This window comes from Chelmon rostratus, chromosome 13 (genome assembly GCF_017976325.1).
Source record: "Chelmon rostratus isolate fCheRos1 chromosome 13, fCheRos1.pri, whole genome shotgun sequence".
NCBI lineage: Eukaryota > Metazoa > Chordata > Actinopteri > Chaetodontiformes > Chaetodontidae > Chelmon > Chelmon rostratus.
In genome coordinates, this window is record NC_055670.1 from 19,260,142 (window position 1) to 19,276,024 (window position 15,883).

Below are 15,883 nucleotides of genomic sequence, written 5' to 3' on the forward strand. Positions count from 1 at the left end.
TTTGGAGGAATCTAATATGAAACTTCATCCCACCCGCATAATTAATTCTGAGCAGAACATCATGACAAACAAATCATGTGGGTCAAAAATGTAGCTACTCCTGCCACTGGTAATCAATGCCACAAGTCAATTTACAGCCAATGGCTTTCACAACCTGAGCCAATCCATTACTGATTCAATTGTAACCCATTAAGACTGTGAGAGGTGATATTAAAAGGTGACACTATCAAAATCCAATGGCTTCATTCAATAACTTTGTTCTACAGGAGTCAGCTGAGCCCCACCATCACACTGTACTCGGTAATGAGACGCGCGGGGGCTGGTTCATTGCTGCCTTCTGCAGCTTGAGGCAATACTTCACCTCTGCCCTGAGATAGATGTAAGTGCTCAATGACAGCAACACTTAGCTGACATCATCGGATAGATGTGTCAGCTGTTTTAATGTCTTTTCGCAGCTCGTAAAGACTGAATGCAATCCTGCAAAAAATGCTGTCTAAGCACTTAGCTTAGACAAACCCCTGAAAACCAGTAATGACTAGTATGATGTTTGGAGTACTTGAGGGGGGAAAAAACACAGAGGTCTGATCTAAGTGCTTAATCCGCTCATGTACAAACTGAAGCTGACCTTCTCAACGTGTTACCAGCTGACAGGTTGATCTGACGACTCGTCTGGTTTTCCAGCCAAGATAAACGTGTGAAGCAACAGCCGATGAGAAGCACCTGAGGTACAGAACGCCGGACACGACTGCCAATGACAACACCAGCCGGTGCCCACTCCACAAGTTTCCTTTTGCTGACTTCTACTTGCCCAAGAAGAAACACAGTGCTGACTGGTGCATCACCTCCTATTCAGACCACCCGTCTCCTCATCCTGTCCTCTGCCTTCTCTTTATTTACCCTTCCCAAACTAGCTTTAACTGAAAACCACATGCGGTTTTCTCCACTCACCGGGTGAAGACAGGGTAGCCGGGTGAGTCTGGGCCACTTTCCGTCCTGAGGACCACCTATTGCTGAGGTGGTCACTTTTGCTGCCGTGTCAGAACAGGATGCGGACAGAAAAGCCGAGCTACAAAGGAGGCCTTGCAGCTGGCGGTCTCACTTTGTGTGAACGCTTTCCAGAAAAAGACGTAAAACAGCTATGAAAACAGAACTCCGTCCAGCGTTTGAAGGTCGACTGTCCGTCACTACCCTGCAGTTTTGTAAAAACAACATCCTGATCATCATATAACACCAAATGAATGTCATGGAGAGGCCTCATGACCACTAAAAACAGCATGAATTTTTGGTTTAGCATTGCGAAAGGTAAGTGATTTACATAATCTCCATTTGGTTGCAATTTTTCATGTCGAACTGTAATTTAGTGACCAATTTCCTGCTTCCAAGCCATCTATTAAATGGGAGAGGATACAATGGTGACGTTAAGTAGAGTGAACGTTTATTTAACTGAGCATCACTACAGAAGCAGAGTAATAGATAGTCACTGAGCACATGTCAGATTATTAATGCCCAAATCCCTTGAATTGTTGCACGGTACCCTGTGCCAACAGCCTGGCTTTGATAACTTAGTGATTCACTTTAAAAAGAGACTTTTTGTGCCTATCAAATATTTATCAACACAATTACATTACTTACGATTACTATTATTAGAACTAGTATTTGTAGTTGTCGTAATAGTTATTTCCATGTTGTGCCAAACACTTACTGTAGTCACCCCTTTATATAGAAAATTAATCAATTAGTAAGACATGTTCTGGTAAGAAGTGTACAATGTGGAAAAATAACCATTATAACATTACTTCTGTATACTTCCAAATAACATATTTATCTGCAAAATCTCTCAGAATTGTACACCGCATAGACAATAAATGCTACAGCCTCAAGTTCATCCTGAGGCTTTTTGCCTCCTCTCCCAGGCTTCTTTCCAAGTAACTGGCTGAGTTTAAGTGGTGCTCCAGTACTGTTACACTTCCATAAAGTTAGAGGACTCACAAGAGACAGATTTTAAAAAAGAATGGTCAAAATCGAAGCAGCATGGGCTGAAACATCTTGACTTCTAGTCCTCAGCATGGCTCAAGTTCCAAAAACACTGCATCCTACAAGCGCCAGAATGAAACTTGAGGCTATCTGAAAAAGGCTCAGACCCGAGCAGAGAAGATGACATCGTCAGACTTTAGAGAGCTCCACCAGAGCCACTGAATGCATCGTAACAAGTGTGTTTTCGGGTTGAATTATACTCCTTCTGATGAGTATACTGTCCATGGAGTGCCCTGTCCTTTTAAATGTTTCATGCATGAAAAGCCAATTCAGGAATTGTGCATCATCCATGTTTCAAAAAAAATCTATGTGTTTTTTTAATCCTCATTTTCTTCACCACTAAGGTCAACAATGAACAAATCAGTTCAATCTGTTCCTTTTACTGAGTGCTACAACGCCAGATTTTTAACAGGGACATTAAAGCTAGAGCAGGAAATGTTCATTTAGAAGCATTTTTGGAATACTTGTTTTTTCTTTACATCAATGAATACAATTCTCTACCAAAAAAATAAAAATAAATTAAAATTCCAGTATCTGTGGCTGCTGCAGGCCTGCAATAAGCTCATCCAACCATTTCATTATACAGGGCAACACAGATATACGGCCGGACCTACAGCGGGCTAGTCACATAAGAATGGAGGAGAAAGTGCAGCCAAAACTTCCCAACGCTAACATGCTACCTGTGCTTTCAAAATCTAACTTACTCTAGCTGGTTTCTCCAACATTATCACCTCCACCTTTAAGATCTACGATTCTATGTACAACTTAATTTTCTGCAATATACTCATATTCTGTGATCCTTAACTGTCTTAACTGTCCTAAAACAGGCAGTGAAGAAAACAGACTCCTTTTTACGTGAATCTCTGGTGGTCATCAAACTGCACACAGACACTCAATGACTTCATCTAGATTTTGTGGCTGCCCTTTGCATGCACACACACTCACACACACACACACACTCACACACACAGGCAATCTCTTACACTTGTGCGATACTATCTCGCTTAATTAGCTCCTAAAGGCAGCCTCCCCTGCATTAGTGCGTGGACCTATCTGTGTCTCCCACTATACCATCATCTATTAAACGCCGTATACATTTCAAACAACCTTGAGCTGTTTGTGCTTGATGATGCTTATCTGGTGCTGAGGTCACTGACGGAGATCAAGGGTATTCTGATTTTTAAAACATTTCTGATAAACATACTGGTGCGCCTAAACTTCTCGTGCCTGTCGCTTTGTCCGATCAGCAGTGCGCTGCCACGCCGGCTCGGCCAGGTCAGCCCGCTCAATGTTAGATGGAAACAAGTGATAAGGAGTATAACACAGTGGAGGCGCTTCAAAGAGACAATGCGATTCTATGAATGAGCTCTGGAAATGCTTCAAATTCCTGTCGAGGAAACCGCGGGCTCGCTGCTTGGCATTCAACGTCACAACGCTATTACCACAAAGCAAATTAATTTCTAACTAATTTGGCTAACAACCAGCTTTGGTGTTGGAAGAAATAAGAAATGCTATTATCATTAGTGTCCATTTAGACACAGCTTTCATTTCCTCTGGCTGTAATGCAGAGGAGCAGGACGGCACTGGTTTGCAGACAAAGAGACGCAGTTCCCAACTATACTGGCCTGTGTGTGTGTCCGAATACATCTCGGCGCAACTGTTCTCAATTTAAATATTGTTGCAGCCCAACGAGCCAATCCAATCTGCACATAATTCTCCACTTTGATTCAAGCTGCACTAATAAAACCCAGTGCTGCAATGCTGACAAATGCAAACTCCAAAGACTCTTTTACAATTTCAGGTGGGTGTGTTCTTTTCTTTCAGCCCCCTCTCACAGCAGGGGCATCCTCGGGGGAGTTCAAGAGCCAAATTCATCTTTTCATCTCATGCACAGAGAGAGGTAAACAGTGTTTTTCTTGCCTACTGCGACTGCCAAGCAAACGGAGCCGCTGTTTTTCATGCTGTGCTGGGGGGCATTTGGTGACATTTGGGACGGTCTCACAACAAGCCAAGTCTCCAAGTCTTGACACTCGACGCTACGCTGGAGAATGAACAAGCGAGGGAACTGTGACCTCTGGGTTTTTCAAAAACAGTTTTACAAAAGCAATAATTTATGCTTTCTTGTTAAAAAAAAGCTTTAGCTGCAGTCTTTCTAACACCATATATAGCCTGTCCTGTGCTCATAATTCATTCAGCGTGTCTCTAATGAAAAAGGAGCCCTGAAAAATGAAAAGGGAGGACAAAAAGAAGTTCAAGCACAGGCCTGTGCACGACTATTTACGCAAAAATTCAGATTTCCATTGTAATCACATAGCCTACTGATTTTAACTCCTTTGAGGGTCCACAAAACTACTTTCAATAAGTAACCTTCAGTGACTACAGCTGATGAAGACACATGCCAATGTAAAACTGGAAATATCCATGAACTCTAGTCTGCAAATAAAACTGCCTAATAGGTGAAGTGAGTCTGGTTGGCTTTACCCTCCACGATCCTGACATCCCATACCACACCAAGAGGGAAGAGCGCTGAGTGTGAGAGCCCCGTGAAACAGCATGAATACAGATATGCTGCAATTTAGTGACAGACTTCAAACCCACCAGCCTGTCAAATTCAGACATGCAACAGTCAACGTGCTGCTCCAGACTGAGCGCCACTGTGAGGTACTGCGCTGTAGGTCTGGAGTTGACCGTGCAGAACCGGTCCAGTGATTTGTGCCTCCATCCGACGTTGTGACGATCCCCACGGCAGAAATACAGGCTACAGCTCCGGGAGAGACGAGACACACTTTGGCACGGGTGTATTTTCACCTGCTGCACTGGAGGACAGCGCTGCACCGCGCCAGCAAACGCTCTGCTAAACGGGCAAGTTCGTTGCAAAGGTGGCGCCGTTATTTGGCGATTATCAGCTGGGGCGCATCGTAATGCAACATTTTTAACATCCTGAACGGTAACAACAGAGGGGATGCAGACTTCCAACGTGGCATCACACACCGGATAAAATGATCACGAGCAATTTTAGGTGATCAACTCTTTATCATTCACGATTTGTGCCTTTTAAGGCGAACAGGGATCCGGCAACTGCACAACATTTGGCGCCCGTAACAAGACCAGACCGCACTGGCCTGTGGTGCCAAGTTTCATCGGACTGCGCATCCCCGACGGCCCGGGTTCTTCCTTACCTTTATCCTCGTCCGACACTGTCGAGGGCTCGGCGCACGGAAATAATCCCGATAACAGGGCTAGAAAGGCGAGTAGAAAAAACTCGGACATGTTGTCGGAGAGCGGGCTATAAAGAGCCACGGTGCTTCTCCTGCTCCTGGTCCGGGTCCACTCTCCCCCTCCACCACCACCCGGCTGTCGAGCGCCGTTATTCAGTGAACCAGTGCGCAGAACAGTGCAGCGCTCCCCCCGCTCCGCGACACATGCACACCGCCGCTCCGTACAGCAAACAGGCGCACCGGAGACTGCAGGAGAGATGAGAGTCAGAGGGACGGAGGGAAGGCGGGGTGGGAGTGTGGGAGGATAAAGAATGAGTACGTTTCCTGGCTTTTCTCAATGATTAAATGCCGTCAAGGTGGCGCAGCTCGCCTGAAATTCATCACGTTGGTTGGCGGTACAGTCAGCGGAGTGCGTGTCAGAGGGGGGTCCTCCCAAAAAAAGAATGAAAAGTCAGAGGATGTGGGATGAGGCATGAGTAAATTAAGCTTCTCCAGCACAGGGTTCAGGAGTCTGCACACTCCTACAAAACCCGAGCAAATAGCAAAGTGTGCAAATGTGACATTAGACAGATGAGAGCTGCAGGACTTGTTAACAGTCATGCCAAGGACACCCCGAACTGTCACCCATTGGTCCACACAGAGAACACTGCAGTCTGGTATTATTGAGCATTGATCCTAAAAGGCAGCAACACCTACATGACAATAATTCAAGACAGCCCTCCTAAATGCTAGACTGTTGGTCCAATTTGATCTGTGTGAGGTGCTGTGGTCATTTTGGTGCCGTTGCTGCACTTTAACAGAGTTTTGGCTGACCAGCAGTCCATGAAGTGACTGCAAGGCCACTTTGTCAGCTTGCGTTGCCATGAAAACTCAGCAGCAGAGATGAAAGTCAGACCTGAGGTAAGGCTAACATCATCTGAAGAACAACTGGTAGGCCACGGGGTTTGGTGCCATTCACTGATGTGTGATTATTTTTAGGGCGAACTGACAGCAGCACAGCAAGGAAAATTAACTGGAAAGCTCTCTCGATGGATGTGCGCAGCTGAGACCTCCCTTGGCCGATCAATGCAGCCCATTTCGTGCTGCTTTCTTGTCCTTTTGTTTTCGTTGAGAAAAAAAAAAGAAAGAAATGAGCCATATCAAAATCTTACAGGAAGAACACACTGTGCAAAATGTTTCTTAATAACGCTTCTGCAGGTCAAGAGGTCCAAAAAAGTAAAAGCCATTTCAGTCGCTAAGAGAAAAAAATTATCACGTTTGAATTTAATCTTTAAAACTGTATTTCAGGCCTGTCCGACTGGATGGAACTTTAGTGAGATTTAGCCTGAACGTTAAGGTTAGTACGCTGTTGTGTAATTATATTCGCCCATCTGTTTGTACAATGGGTGGAAACAGTGAAGCGTTAAACCTTGAATCAAGTCTGTCATTATACAGTACATTCTATCATTGCAATTAATAATTACGATCTTGCAGACTTTTACGGTCTTGATTAACAACGTAAACAGTAATTAGAAATAAGTTACTGCAAGATAACATTAAACTTACTTTTCTTGAGCACGAACATCTATGAGCTATTTTAAAAGACGTCTACGTACCTAGAACGTGGTTGTCTTACTTCAGGAGAAGGCTCACTCATAGGCAGCGGGTGGGGGCTGAGGATGGGGTAGGCGGATATTTGACCAACTATCATACTTGCTTTAATGGCCACGGAGGACAAGGTCGTGCGTTCACAACATGCACTGACTTAAAACAATAACCCACAGCTAATAATGCATCACAGTAAGAGTAGGCTGACTTGTAAAGTTGCACACAAAGGCGTATCAGACAGCGGGCTGGCATTAAGTGGCTGTGGCGAGTGGGTAGAAATTGAGTTTTTCTGTGTCCCACACACTTCAACACAAGCCTTGGCCACATTAGCCAATGCCAATATGTCTGCTGAAGTAATGCTTTTAGCCTGGTTCTGGATGCGGTTGGCTACTTGAATCACAGTAGCCAGTCACATCTGGAAAGTCTTCTCCATGCTTTATCTGGTGCTGCATTGCCACCAGGTCATCGTGATCTCATGGGATGGAGTATAAACAGCAGTAAAACCAACAGACATTTTCAATTGAATGCAAATAATGCTTTTCAAATTGACTTTCGTCGTTCGTTCATGACCTTGGAAACAGCAGATGGCCAAAAGATCTCACCTCAAAGTCCATTCGGCATCAGTTGTGGAAGTCATGATCACAGCACAGGACCTTTGTCGGCAGATGGAGCTCAGGTTAGGAGCTGTGGAGCAGCTAGAAGAGAAAGGTGAGATTAATTACTTTTACTTTTAAGGTATCACGGAAGAACATCTGCAATTCTGTGAGCTAAACAGAAGCTCATCTGCTCATGGAGATGATGCGATCCGAGGGAAAGCTCCAGAACAGCTACCAAACGGATCTTGAGGTGTGATTGCTTCGCCGCCTACTTTTCACATTTTATTCATTTAACATGTTTGTAATCACTCAATAACACATGTGATGCGTTTTGGTGAGAGAGGCTCATTTGCATTGAAACCTCCACAGTGAACTTTACGTTACTACCAGAAATTTGGTCTGATTTCATCAAAAATAAAACTTGTGTGGTCCATCGGTTTGTGGTGTGTTTAACCTCAGTGCTTACACCAGAAATCAATTGTAGCAAAGATAAAAAGAAAAAAAAAAAGCTCTCTCCTGGACTGGTCAAGTATCTCAGAAGTAAAAAGGTAAGTGTGCAGGCGAGTGAAGACTACCCACACAGCAGACTGCCCACGGAGGGTCACATGATGCCACAGTCCAGCTAAAATCCCTCTATAAGCACTCTCTGAACCTTTAGAATGATTTGTTATATTCATTAATTTGCTTCACGTTGTGTAGTGCTTTTAGCAATGAGAGCAGACTGTTGGCGAGTTATATATCTAATACTAATAGCTGGAGACTGGTGCTAATGAAGTGACTAAGCATAGTCTCTGTTAATAACTATTCCTTGACCTAATGGCAGACAGAAACTGAGCGCTACATCACCGTAGCCTTAGTTCTATTCACATATCCTCTTTAAAATGTGCCTCCTAACTGCAGATGATGCTGCAACACATATTCGTTATCCACCGATGAACCAAGCCGTTAGTGCTGCTCAAATATAAGCAGCCATGTCCTGTCACACCGTTATAAATTCATTAAGCGAAACATTGTTTAAGGTGACAAAGAAATGTATCTTAGATGAGATGGCAGCATGCCGAACTTTCATGCGGAACAATCTGTCGTGTTTTATTACCGAGTTGTCACAAAGAATGAGGAAGTCCAAGTCTTTAAGGACGTATCACGTTGACTCTCTGCTGTTTCTCGCTGCACTGTTTCCTGCTTCTGGAAAACAAACAAAAAAGAAAAAAAAAAACAGATGAATAATTCCACGTGGCTTTCTTTTTTTTTTCTTTCCTCCTTGAATGCTGAGAGGAGACTGCATTTTTCCATCGCAATCACAGCGGCTACATTTTGATTGAACCGCCTCAGCTTTCTCTGACCGTTAAAAACTGCTCTACCTGAATGATTCATACGCACTGGAGCCGTGTCAGTGGTAATATTGTGTGCTTATCAGCCTCCTCTCTTCACCTTTGCCCTCAATTACCAAAAGTCATCCACCTGCACGCAATCGCATTAGCTTAAATTTGACGCTCTTTTGGTAAATCTGAGCGTTGCCGTGCACTAAGAGGGCATGCACCTGTCAATAAGGGTAATGCTCAGTGTGGCCCAGCAGGCTTGGCTGCAGTGCAGAGGTGTCAGAGGGAATCAAGAGCTAGTGGCAGTTGTACAACTGAATGGCATAGGCTGGGGCAGCCTAATAGCCACTCATGCATTGTGTGTCACTCACTTGTGGTACGGGTCCTAACATATTGAACTGAGCTGCCTGTCCGCCTGTCACAAGCCCACGCTGACATGCAGCTACGCAGCGCACACCCCACATGACCTCGGGGTCGTACATCTGTTTGAGGTGACGCTGTGCGGGTCGTTTTCTAGCACCGTGCCCTTGGAGCTCTTCTCAATGACCGCGAGTGATGGCTCGCCAAGCCAGCTCTCGCACTTCATTCAGTTGCACTTAGCTACTCTCGTTTCGGATGGTGATGCCGTCGCCCAAAATTAGCTGCAGCTATTGACCCTGCTTGGCCCCTGTCATAGTTGCGGGCTCATTATCAGGCTAATAACTCCCAACGCTGTGGTTTTTGCCACAGTTTATAGCCTCAGCGTTCTTCCCAGCTGGGTTACCAGAAGATCCCCCTCAGAAGTCTAAAGCAATTTCAGAAAATGAGGAATGAGCTAGGATCGGCCGGCAAATCTGGTCTGACGTGCGTTTTGTTTATTTTGACAGTTATTAGTCGTAAAAGCAGGAAATGCACTGATTGGGGTTTGGTTCTGTCTCGCTGTGGAGGGTGACTGCTGTCCTCTGCCAGGGCCGTAAAGTGATGAGGAACCACGGGAGTTCCCCAGGGTCTCAGTGCTTGTTAATCAAGCGGTGGGATGACAAGCCATTTGCTGCATGAATCACTGCACGCTCATCATGTCTCAAATGACTCAAATGAGCATTTTTTTTTTTAAAAGGCGAGCGTAAGCTGCACCTTTTTCGCGCTCTCTCTGGGTAATGTGAGGGTTTCATGTGTGTCTGAATGCCGCCATCAAAGTGATTTAAGAGTCTTCACTCGCGTCAGTTGGCCGTGACTAAAACAATGGTACCAGACATGTTCTGGCTCGTCAATGGAAGCAAACATTTGCTGTTGTATATGAGTTGATTGCTCCTCCATGCAGCCTTATGCACACCTCAGAGGAGATGCACATCACACATTTAATTCTCACAAATACAGAGCAACTGTGATGACACTTCCTGTGCTTGTACTAAGCCATTTGAGGAGCAATTTCAACAAGGCAATTTCAAGTTAATTGCCTTTGTATGAAAACTGAAAGAGGAAAAAAAAAGCTTGTACAAATCTGTCTTCATTCACAATTGAAGGGTGTGAGGAACAGCGTGGCATCCATTTTGAAAATTCTGCTTCTTTTTTTCTCTTATCGTCCCTTGTTAAAATGTATTTTTGAAATTAGACCGAAAACACTTCAACCTCGTAGGAAAGGCGACTGCAGACACATGCTCGCACACACATTCATACACACTGTTCTCTGTGGCAGGCAGTGCACTGACTTACTACTGCCATCTAGGGATGCATAAGAATTCTGGGTAAGTGCTGCTTCATGTGTGCATCATAGTCACATCGGGGGCACAACACACTCTATAATACAACGAAACCATACACTTAGAGACCAAAAAGGACGCACGAACAGTACACTCAGTGTGATTTTGTGTTCAAAAATAAAACTTGTGCTAGCAGAGAGCCAGCGTTCGCTACTGGGAGAAAAAAAAAAGCCGATGTGCTGTATGTCTGTGTGTGTATGTGTGTGTGTGTGTGTGTGACAGTTAAAGCCTCTGTCCTTTGCCATATTTTGTGCTCATTCCCCACGGACGGCAGGGTTGGAGGAGCCACAACACTGACGGAGCACCTCGCCATCTCTCTCTCCTCTCACAGCTGGAACGCACTCCTACTGAATAATGAACTCAATCTCGGCTCTGCCTGGGGGGGGGGGCTTGGAGCCGCCCTCAGCTTAGTGCGAGGCTTTGTTGTCCACGCACGCACGCTTGTGCGCACTCACACATTCAAGCTCGCTGTCATTCTTTCTTGCCACGAGTAGTTCTGTGAGAATTGCGCTGCTGATTGGCAGCCGAGGATGGAAAAAAAAACAGGAGCAGAGCCGGGAGACATATGATGGTGATGGTTTCGGCGTGGGGGAGGCAGGGGCAGGGAGGCTAGTGCCTGTGTGTGAGCTGGAGGGGTTCAATAGCAGTTTTCCCGGCAGGTCGACACCCTATACCTCGGGGGTCCACGGAAAGTGTTTCTACTGTGGAAAGGGGGGGATCGGTGAAAGATGGGGCGCCGGTTGTGTGGCGGTGGGCACGTGAGCCGCGAGATGAAAGAGACAGCCGCTGGATGCCAAGCTAATGAATGGCCACTCTTCCCATCTCTGATTGAGATTTAAGAGGTGTGGGTAGGTAGAGCTGAAGGGGGTAAGCAGCAGTGGTGAGTCAGCTGACCTTTCTGAAAGCCCTTCACCTCGGCAGCCTCCACGCGCAGCCCATTAACCGCAGAAATATGACAGCTTTCGATTGGATCTACAGTAATTACCTGAGACACTAATGAAATTTGTGGGCTGCTGCGTGCGGAAGCTCAAAAAACAGCAACCGCAACATGTGAGAGTGTGAGTATGTTCGCAGAGCATGAATGTACTGTACGCCCTCGTTCTGTGGCTTTGATAGTTCAGTTCAGTGTCTGTGCTTTTGTTTTTTTTTTTCTTCTCCTGGTGGGCAGCCATCCTGTGTCTCTTAACTCATAGTGACATATCCACTTCATGGTGCTTCTTTTCACAAGCTGTGGCAGCAGGCCAACCCACGCGCACGGGACACACACACACGCACACTCCTCAGCAACATCTAAATAGGTAATTATCTGACTTGTAAGAGAGGGAAGGTGGCAGCCAGTGTGCTCCACGTGATCAGCCTAAGACTAAAGCCTCTACTCAGCAAAAGGAATATTAATTGCCTTTCCCAAGTCGACAGGCGGTGAGGGAACGAGCGAGAGAGTTGCCTATCAACAAGCGTCGGCGACCAACTTCCCAGCAAGGTTACTGAATAGCGCCATTGTTGTCGTCTCCTTGTTGGAGGGAACAGCACGCCAATAATGTCGGCGGTTATGTCTGCACCAATATTGGTTTTGTGTCCGCCGTACCTGTAAAGACATGGGGGATTTGTTCAGCTCTGAATGGGAGAGAGGAGGAGAGCCAAGGAAAGAGGGAGAGGGAGAGAGGACTTCAGGGATTCTGGAGGCGAATTGACAAGGAGAGGAAATAATCCATCATGCTGCAGGTTTTTTATCATGCCTTTGTGAAGGGTCAGAAATCGGTTTCCTCTGATCAGTGGGGGAAATCAAATACAGCAGCGATCTGGAAATTTCCCTCTACAGAGCTCCCAGGTAGTGCCATCAAAACGGCCTTGCGATGTTGAATATTAGCAAGGTGCTGCAGGAACAGATTTTTCCTTTTTTTTCCTTTCCCCATTTCTTTGCCCGGGCTCATTGATATGCACCGTGGTTCTGTGCTGATAATTGCCTGCTGAGCTCCAGATCAATTCTGTAATTTGCTATCAAAACTCGATGTCATGTGTGTGCAGTCTTATCAGAGTCAAGTTAAAATAAGAAAAAAGAAAAGCTACAATAGAGAGGGAGAGGCACAATGTGAAAAGCAAGGACCAGTGTTCATTGAGTATATTAACGTATTGCCTACATGTGCAGTTTGGAGTTGTCATTGTTATACAAACAGAGCCACAATGGCTCTAGTGACAGAAATAGTGCATGAGCAGAGAAGTTTTTCACACAAACAAAGCGGAAATCTGACAGATTCCAGCATAATATCAGGTTGCTTTAGGTCATTTGCAGTTTCATGCCTGGGCTGGAGTTTGGTTGTTTTTGGATGTAGTTAATTTAGGCAGAGACAGAGATGACTTTACATTATTCTGACAAGCAAATAGTAATTAATGGAATAAAACAAGCAGTTACTAAAGGGAGACTTCTCATTATCTCTGGACACACAAGGTGCCCTTGAGCGTCTGTATGAGAAGCACTGAACTTTCATCTAACTCCAGTGTAAACCCACAAATGGCAATATTAGACACTCAGAGCAACTTGATGTAGTGCAAAGAGTGGAACAGTCCATTTAGAGAGGAGACTGGGGTGGATGGATGAGTGAAACACAGGACTTTCACTGGGGAGTCCAAGTCCTGTTTGAAACCAGAATTCAACATGGACTCATTTTAACATCCCTTACGTACGCAAAAACATACCTATTTTGACCGAAACCATAATCTTTTCCTACCAACCAAGCGACTGTTTCACAGCGTTAACAACGTTAGAAAGGTGTTCAGACAGGCGTCTCATACAGGCACTAAAGGGTATCTTGTGTGTCTCCATAAGTAAAGCTGAGAGGAGCAACAAAGCGTTGGTATTTGACGACCTGAGAGCGAGAACCGGTGATCGCTGAGTCTTGTGTGGCCATTGAACTTACCCGTACTTACAGCTGCTCTATTTTGAATTATGACTGTTGGAAATTTTTAATGGCTTGGAGGCCAACAGAGTATTTATTGATACCGTTTAAACTTGATTGACTGTACATGGAGTTATTATGGTAGACTGAGACATATGTCACATAACTCTATATAAATAATGCAGACAGTTTTTAATGAAATCCAGCCCTGGTGGGAGGGCAAAATTACACTGGTATGGTTTGGTGCTGTAACCATACTGTAGTCATGTATCCCCTAAAATATTTTGTCACAGATGTGTTTGGTCTGGGGGTCTAACTGAATGATCAGGAATACTACAGGCAGCAGTGTGTCTCTATGATCCTCTCGTGCTTCCATGACTGTCTACTACTTGTCACTTTGATCATGAAGTTAACGCTTCTCTATAGAGTACATTGGCTACAATATAGTATAGAGCGGAGTATTTATAGTATATGGTTTAGAGAAAATTATAGATCTGAGACAAAACTGACAGAAGGGCGGAACTGAGAGAAAAGGGTGCATTTACATTTATCTGCTACTTCAGCACCATGGACAGCACCATGGATTTATCAATACACAGCACAGTTAGACTACTGGTATTTCAAAGCCATAGAGCCTAGCTTGCACAAACCTCAGTCAGATAAAGGAGAAATGAGTCAGACAGACTAGACCAGAGCTGCCCAAAGTGGGGCCTGTGGGCCAAAGTTGGCCTGCCATGAGGTACAATTTGGCCCGCCAGATGTATTTAGTGAAAAAAAAGTTAGATTTTTTTTAAATTGATATAAATGGCTGTTATTCATTTTTTGTAGGGTAAAAATGTTCTTTAAATACGTATGATCTCTGATTATAATTTTTCATTTCATTTTTCATTTATAGCATTTACATTTTTCATAATCCTTAATTTTCAGCAAGATGAACAGTCAGTCAATTAAGGGAACTTGGAATCCTGGTACCATTTTGCATATTAACAATGCAATACAACAGGTGTCTGGTTTTGGCCCACTATTAAGTTTCAGTTTTAGTTGACCAAGGAGGGTATGGAGAGGGGGGATGGCAGGTTAACAAGGGGGATGCATTTTGGTCATTTTCATTTTTTTTTTTTTTTTTTTTACAGCAGACATTTTGACTTGCCACAGTAGAAAAAGCACAGGTGTTACTAAACACTGATGCTGTCATTATGATGGCTCTGTTCCATTTAAGTGTCCCAGTAAGCCATGACATGAACGTCACAGTGAGCCAGCATGCACAATGAAAGTGAAGTGGCTTGATGGAATTCAGCCACCATTCATCTTATCATTTACATCTGTGCTTTTCCTGCTGTGACGTGAAAATGTCTTAACCACACAGGTGTTATCTCTCTCTGTGGCTAATTAGGCCTCTGCTAAGGTTGAAGCAGGTCAAATCTTTTCTGTTTTACCAAGTTGCATTTAGCAAAATCTAATTGTGGCTAAAACTGGACTGGACTCTACATACTTAAATAAGCACTTGAGTTAGTATAGTAGAAGGCTAATGTTAGAACTTTCTCTTGCTACTAGCCATAAGGTGATAAATTAGTAAGGTCAACCAAATAGCCTTACATTGAAATTTAAAAATCAGTGGTTCTTTGGCTCAGTGACTTTAACTCAAACAATGAGATTGTTTCTACCTCCACAGCAGCTCTGCCTCCTGGAAATGTTTGTATAACTAAAACTACAATCTGCAGTTAGATTGCATGGTTCTTATCAGCCGGGATGCATCTACAGACAGGCGCCATCTGTTTCTTGAAATCCAAGCCAAGCTTGAAAGCCAGTCAAAAAGACCCCTTGAGATATAGAACATGATGTCCATGTTGCATCAGCAGTAGCATACACAGCTGATCGGTCTTAGACACTTTATCTCTAGATGACCGCTTGCACTGTCGCATCCAGCTTGGCCGTCAAGACCCTCCCTTGCCGTCTCCGCTCTGTCGTCTCCCCCTCAGCCGCCTCTGTTTATCTTGCATGAGCTGTGTTGGTCGCATTTATGGAAGCTGACAGTTTGTTGTTGTGGCTTGCCGCCTCGTCTAATGGCCTACTACTGTACGATTGATGGATACTTGGAGAAAAAGGCGACCGCGTCTGGAGTTCCCTCTCCCCGCCCTGTCTGTCTTCATGTTCACCCTTTATGCAGCATTAACTTAGCTCTGAACAAGGTTGAGGGATCAAAAACAGTATTGGATGAATAATTTATGCTCTTTTTACGAACTGTACATTTGGAATTTTGCAGGCATCAATGTTTCAGGAGGTGTTTTCACAGCACAGTGCGTTGGCATTATGCACAGATCAGATGAGTTCTCACTGTGCCTGATGCAAGCTCATAATACGACCTGAGGAAGGAAGTAGCTGACTTGTCCGAGACAAACACCTTTCACCTGTTTCTCTTAAACTGAGGTCAGACAAACCAGTCTTGCTTTTGCGAATAAACAACTGCTCCTGAGAAGATGCTTTTCATGCTGTGGT

General features: G+C 44.6%; 1 protein-coding gene across 1 annotated transcript in view; it reads right to left on the reverse strand.

Moving 5' to 3' along the window:
• The window catches only part of lrp1bb (low density lipoprotein receptor-related protein 1Bb), a 243,376-nt gene extending 238,072 nt beyond the window's left edge, over positions 1–5,304 (reverse strand). Inside the window, exon 1 of the mRNA XM_041951416.1 lies at positions 5,214–5,304. Coding sequence (XP_041807350.1) covers positions 5,214–5,304 — 91 coding nt within the window. The remainder of the gene's footprint in view (positions 1–5,213) is intronic.
• Positions 5,305–15,883: the final 10,579 nt, after the last annotated feature.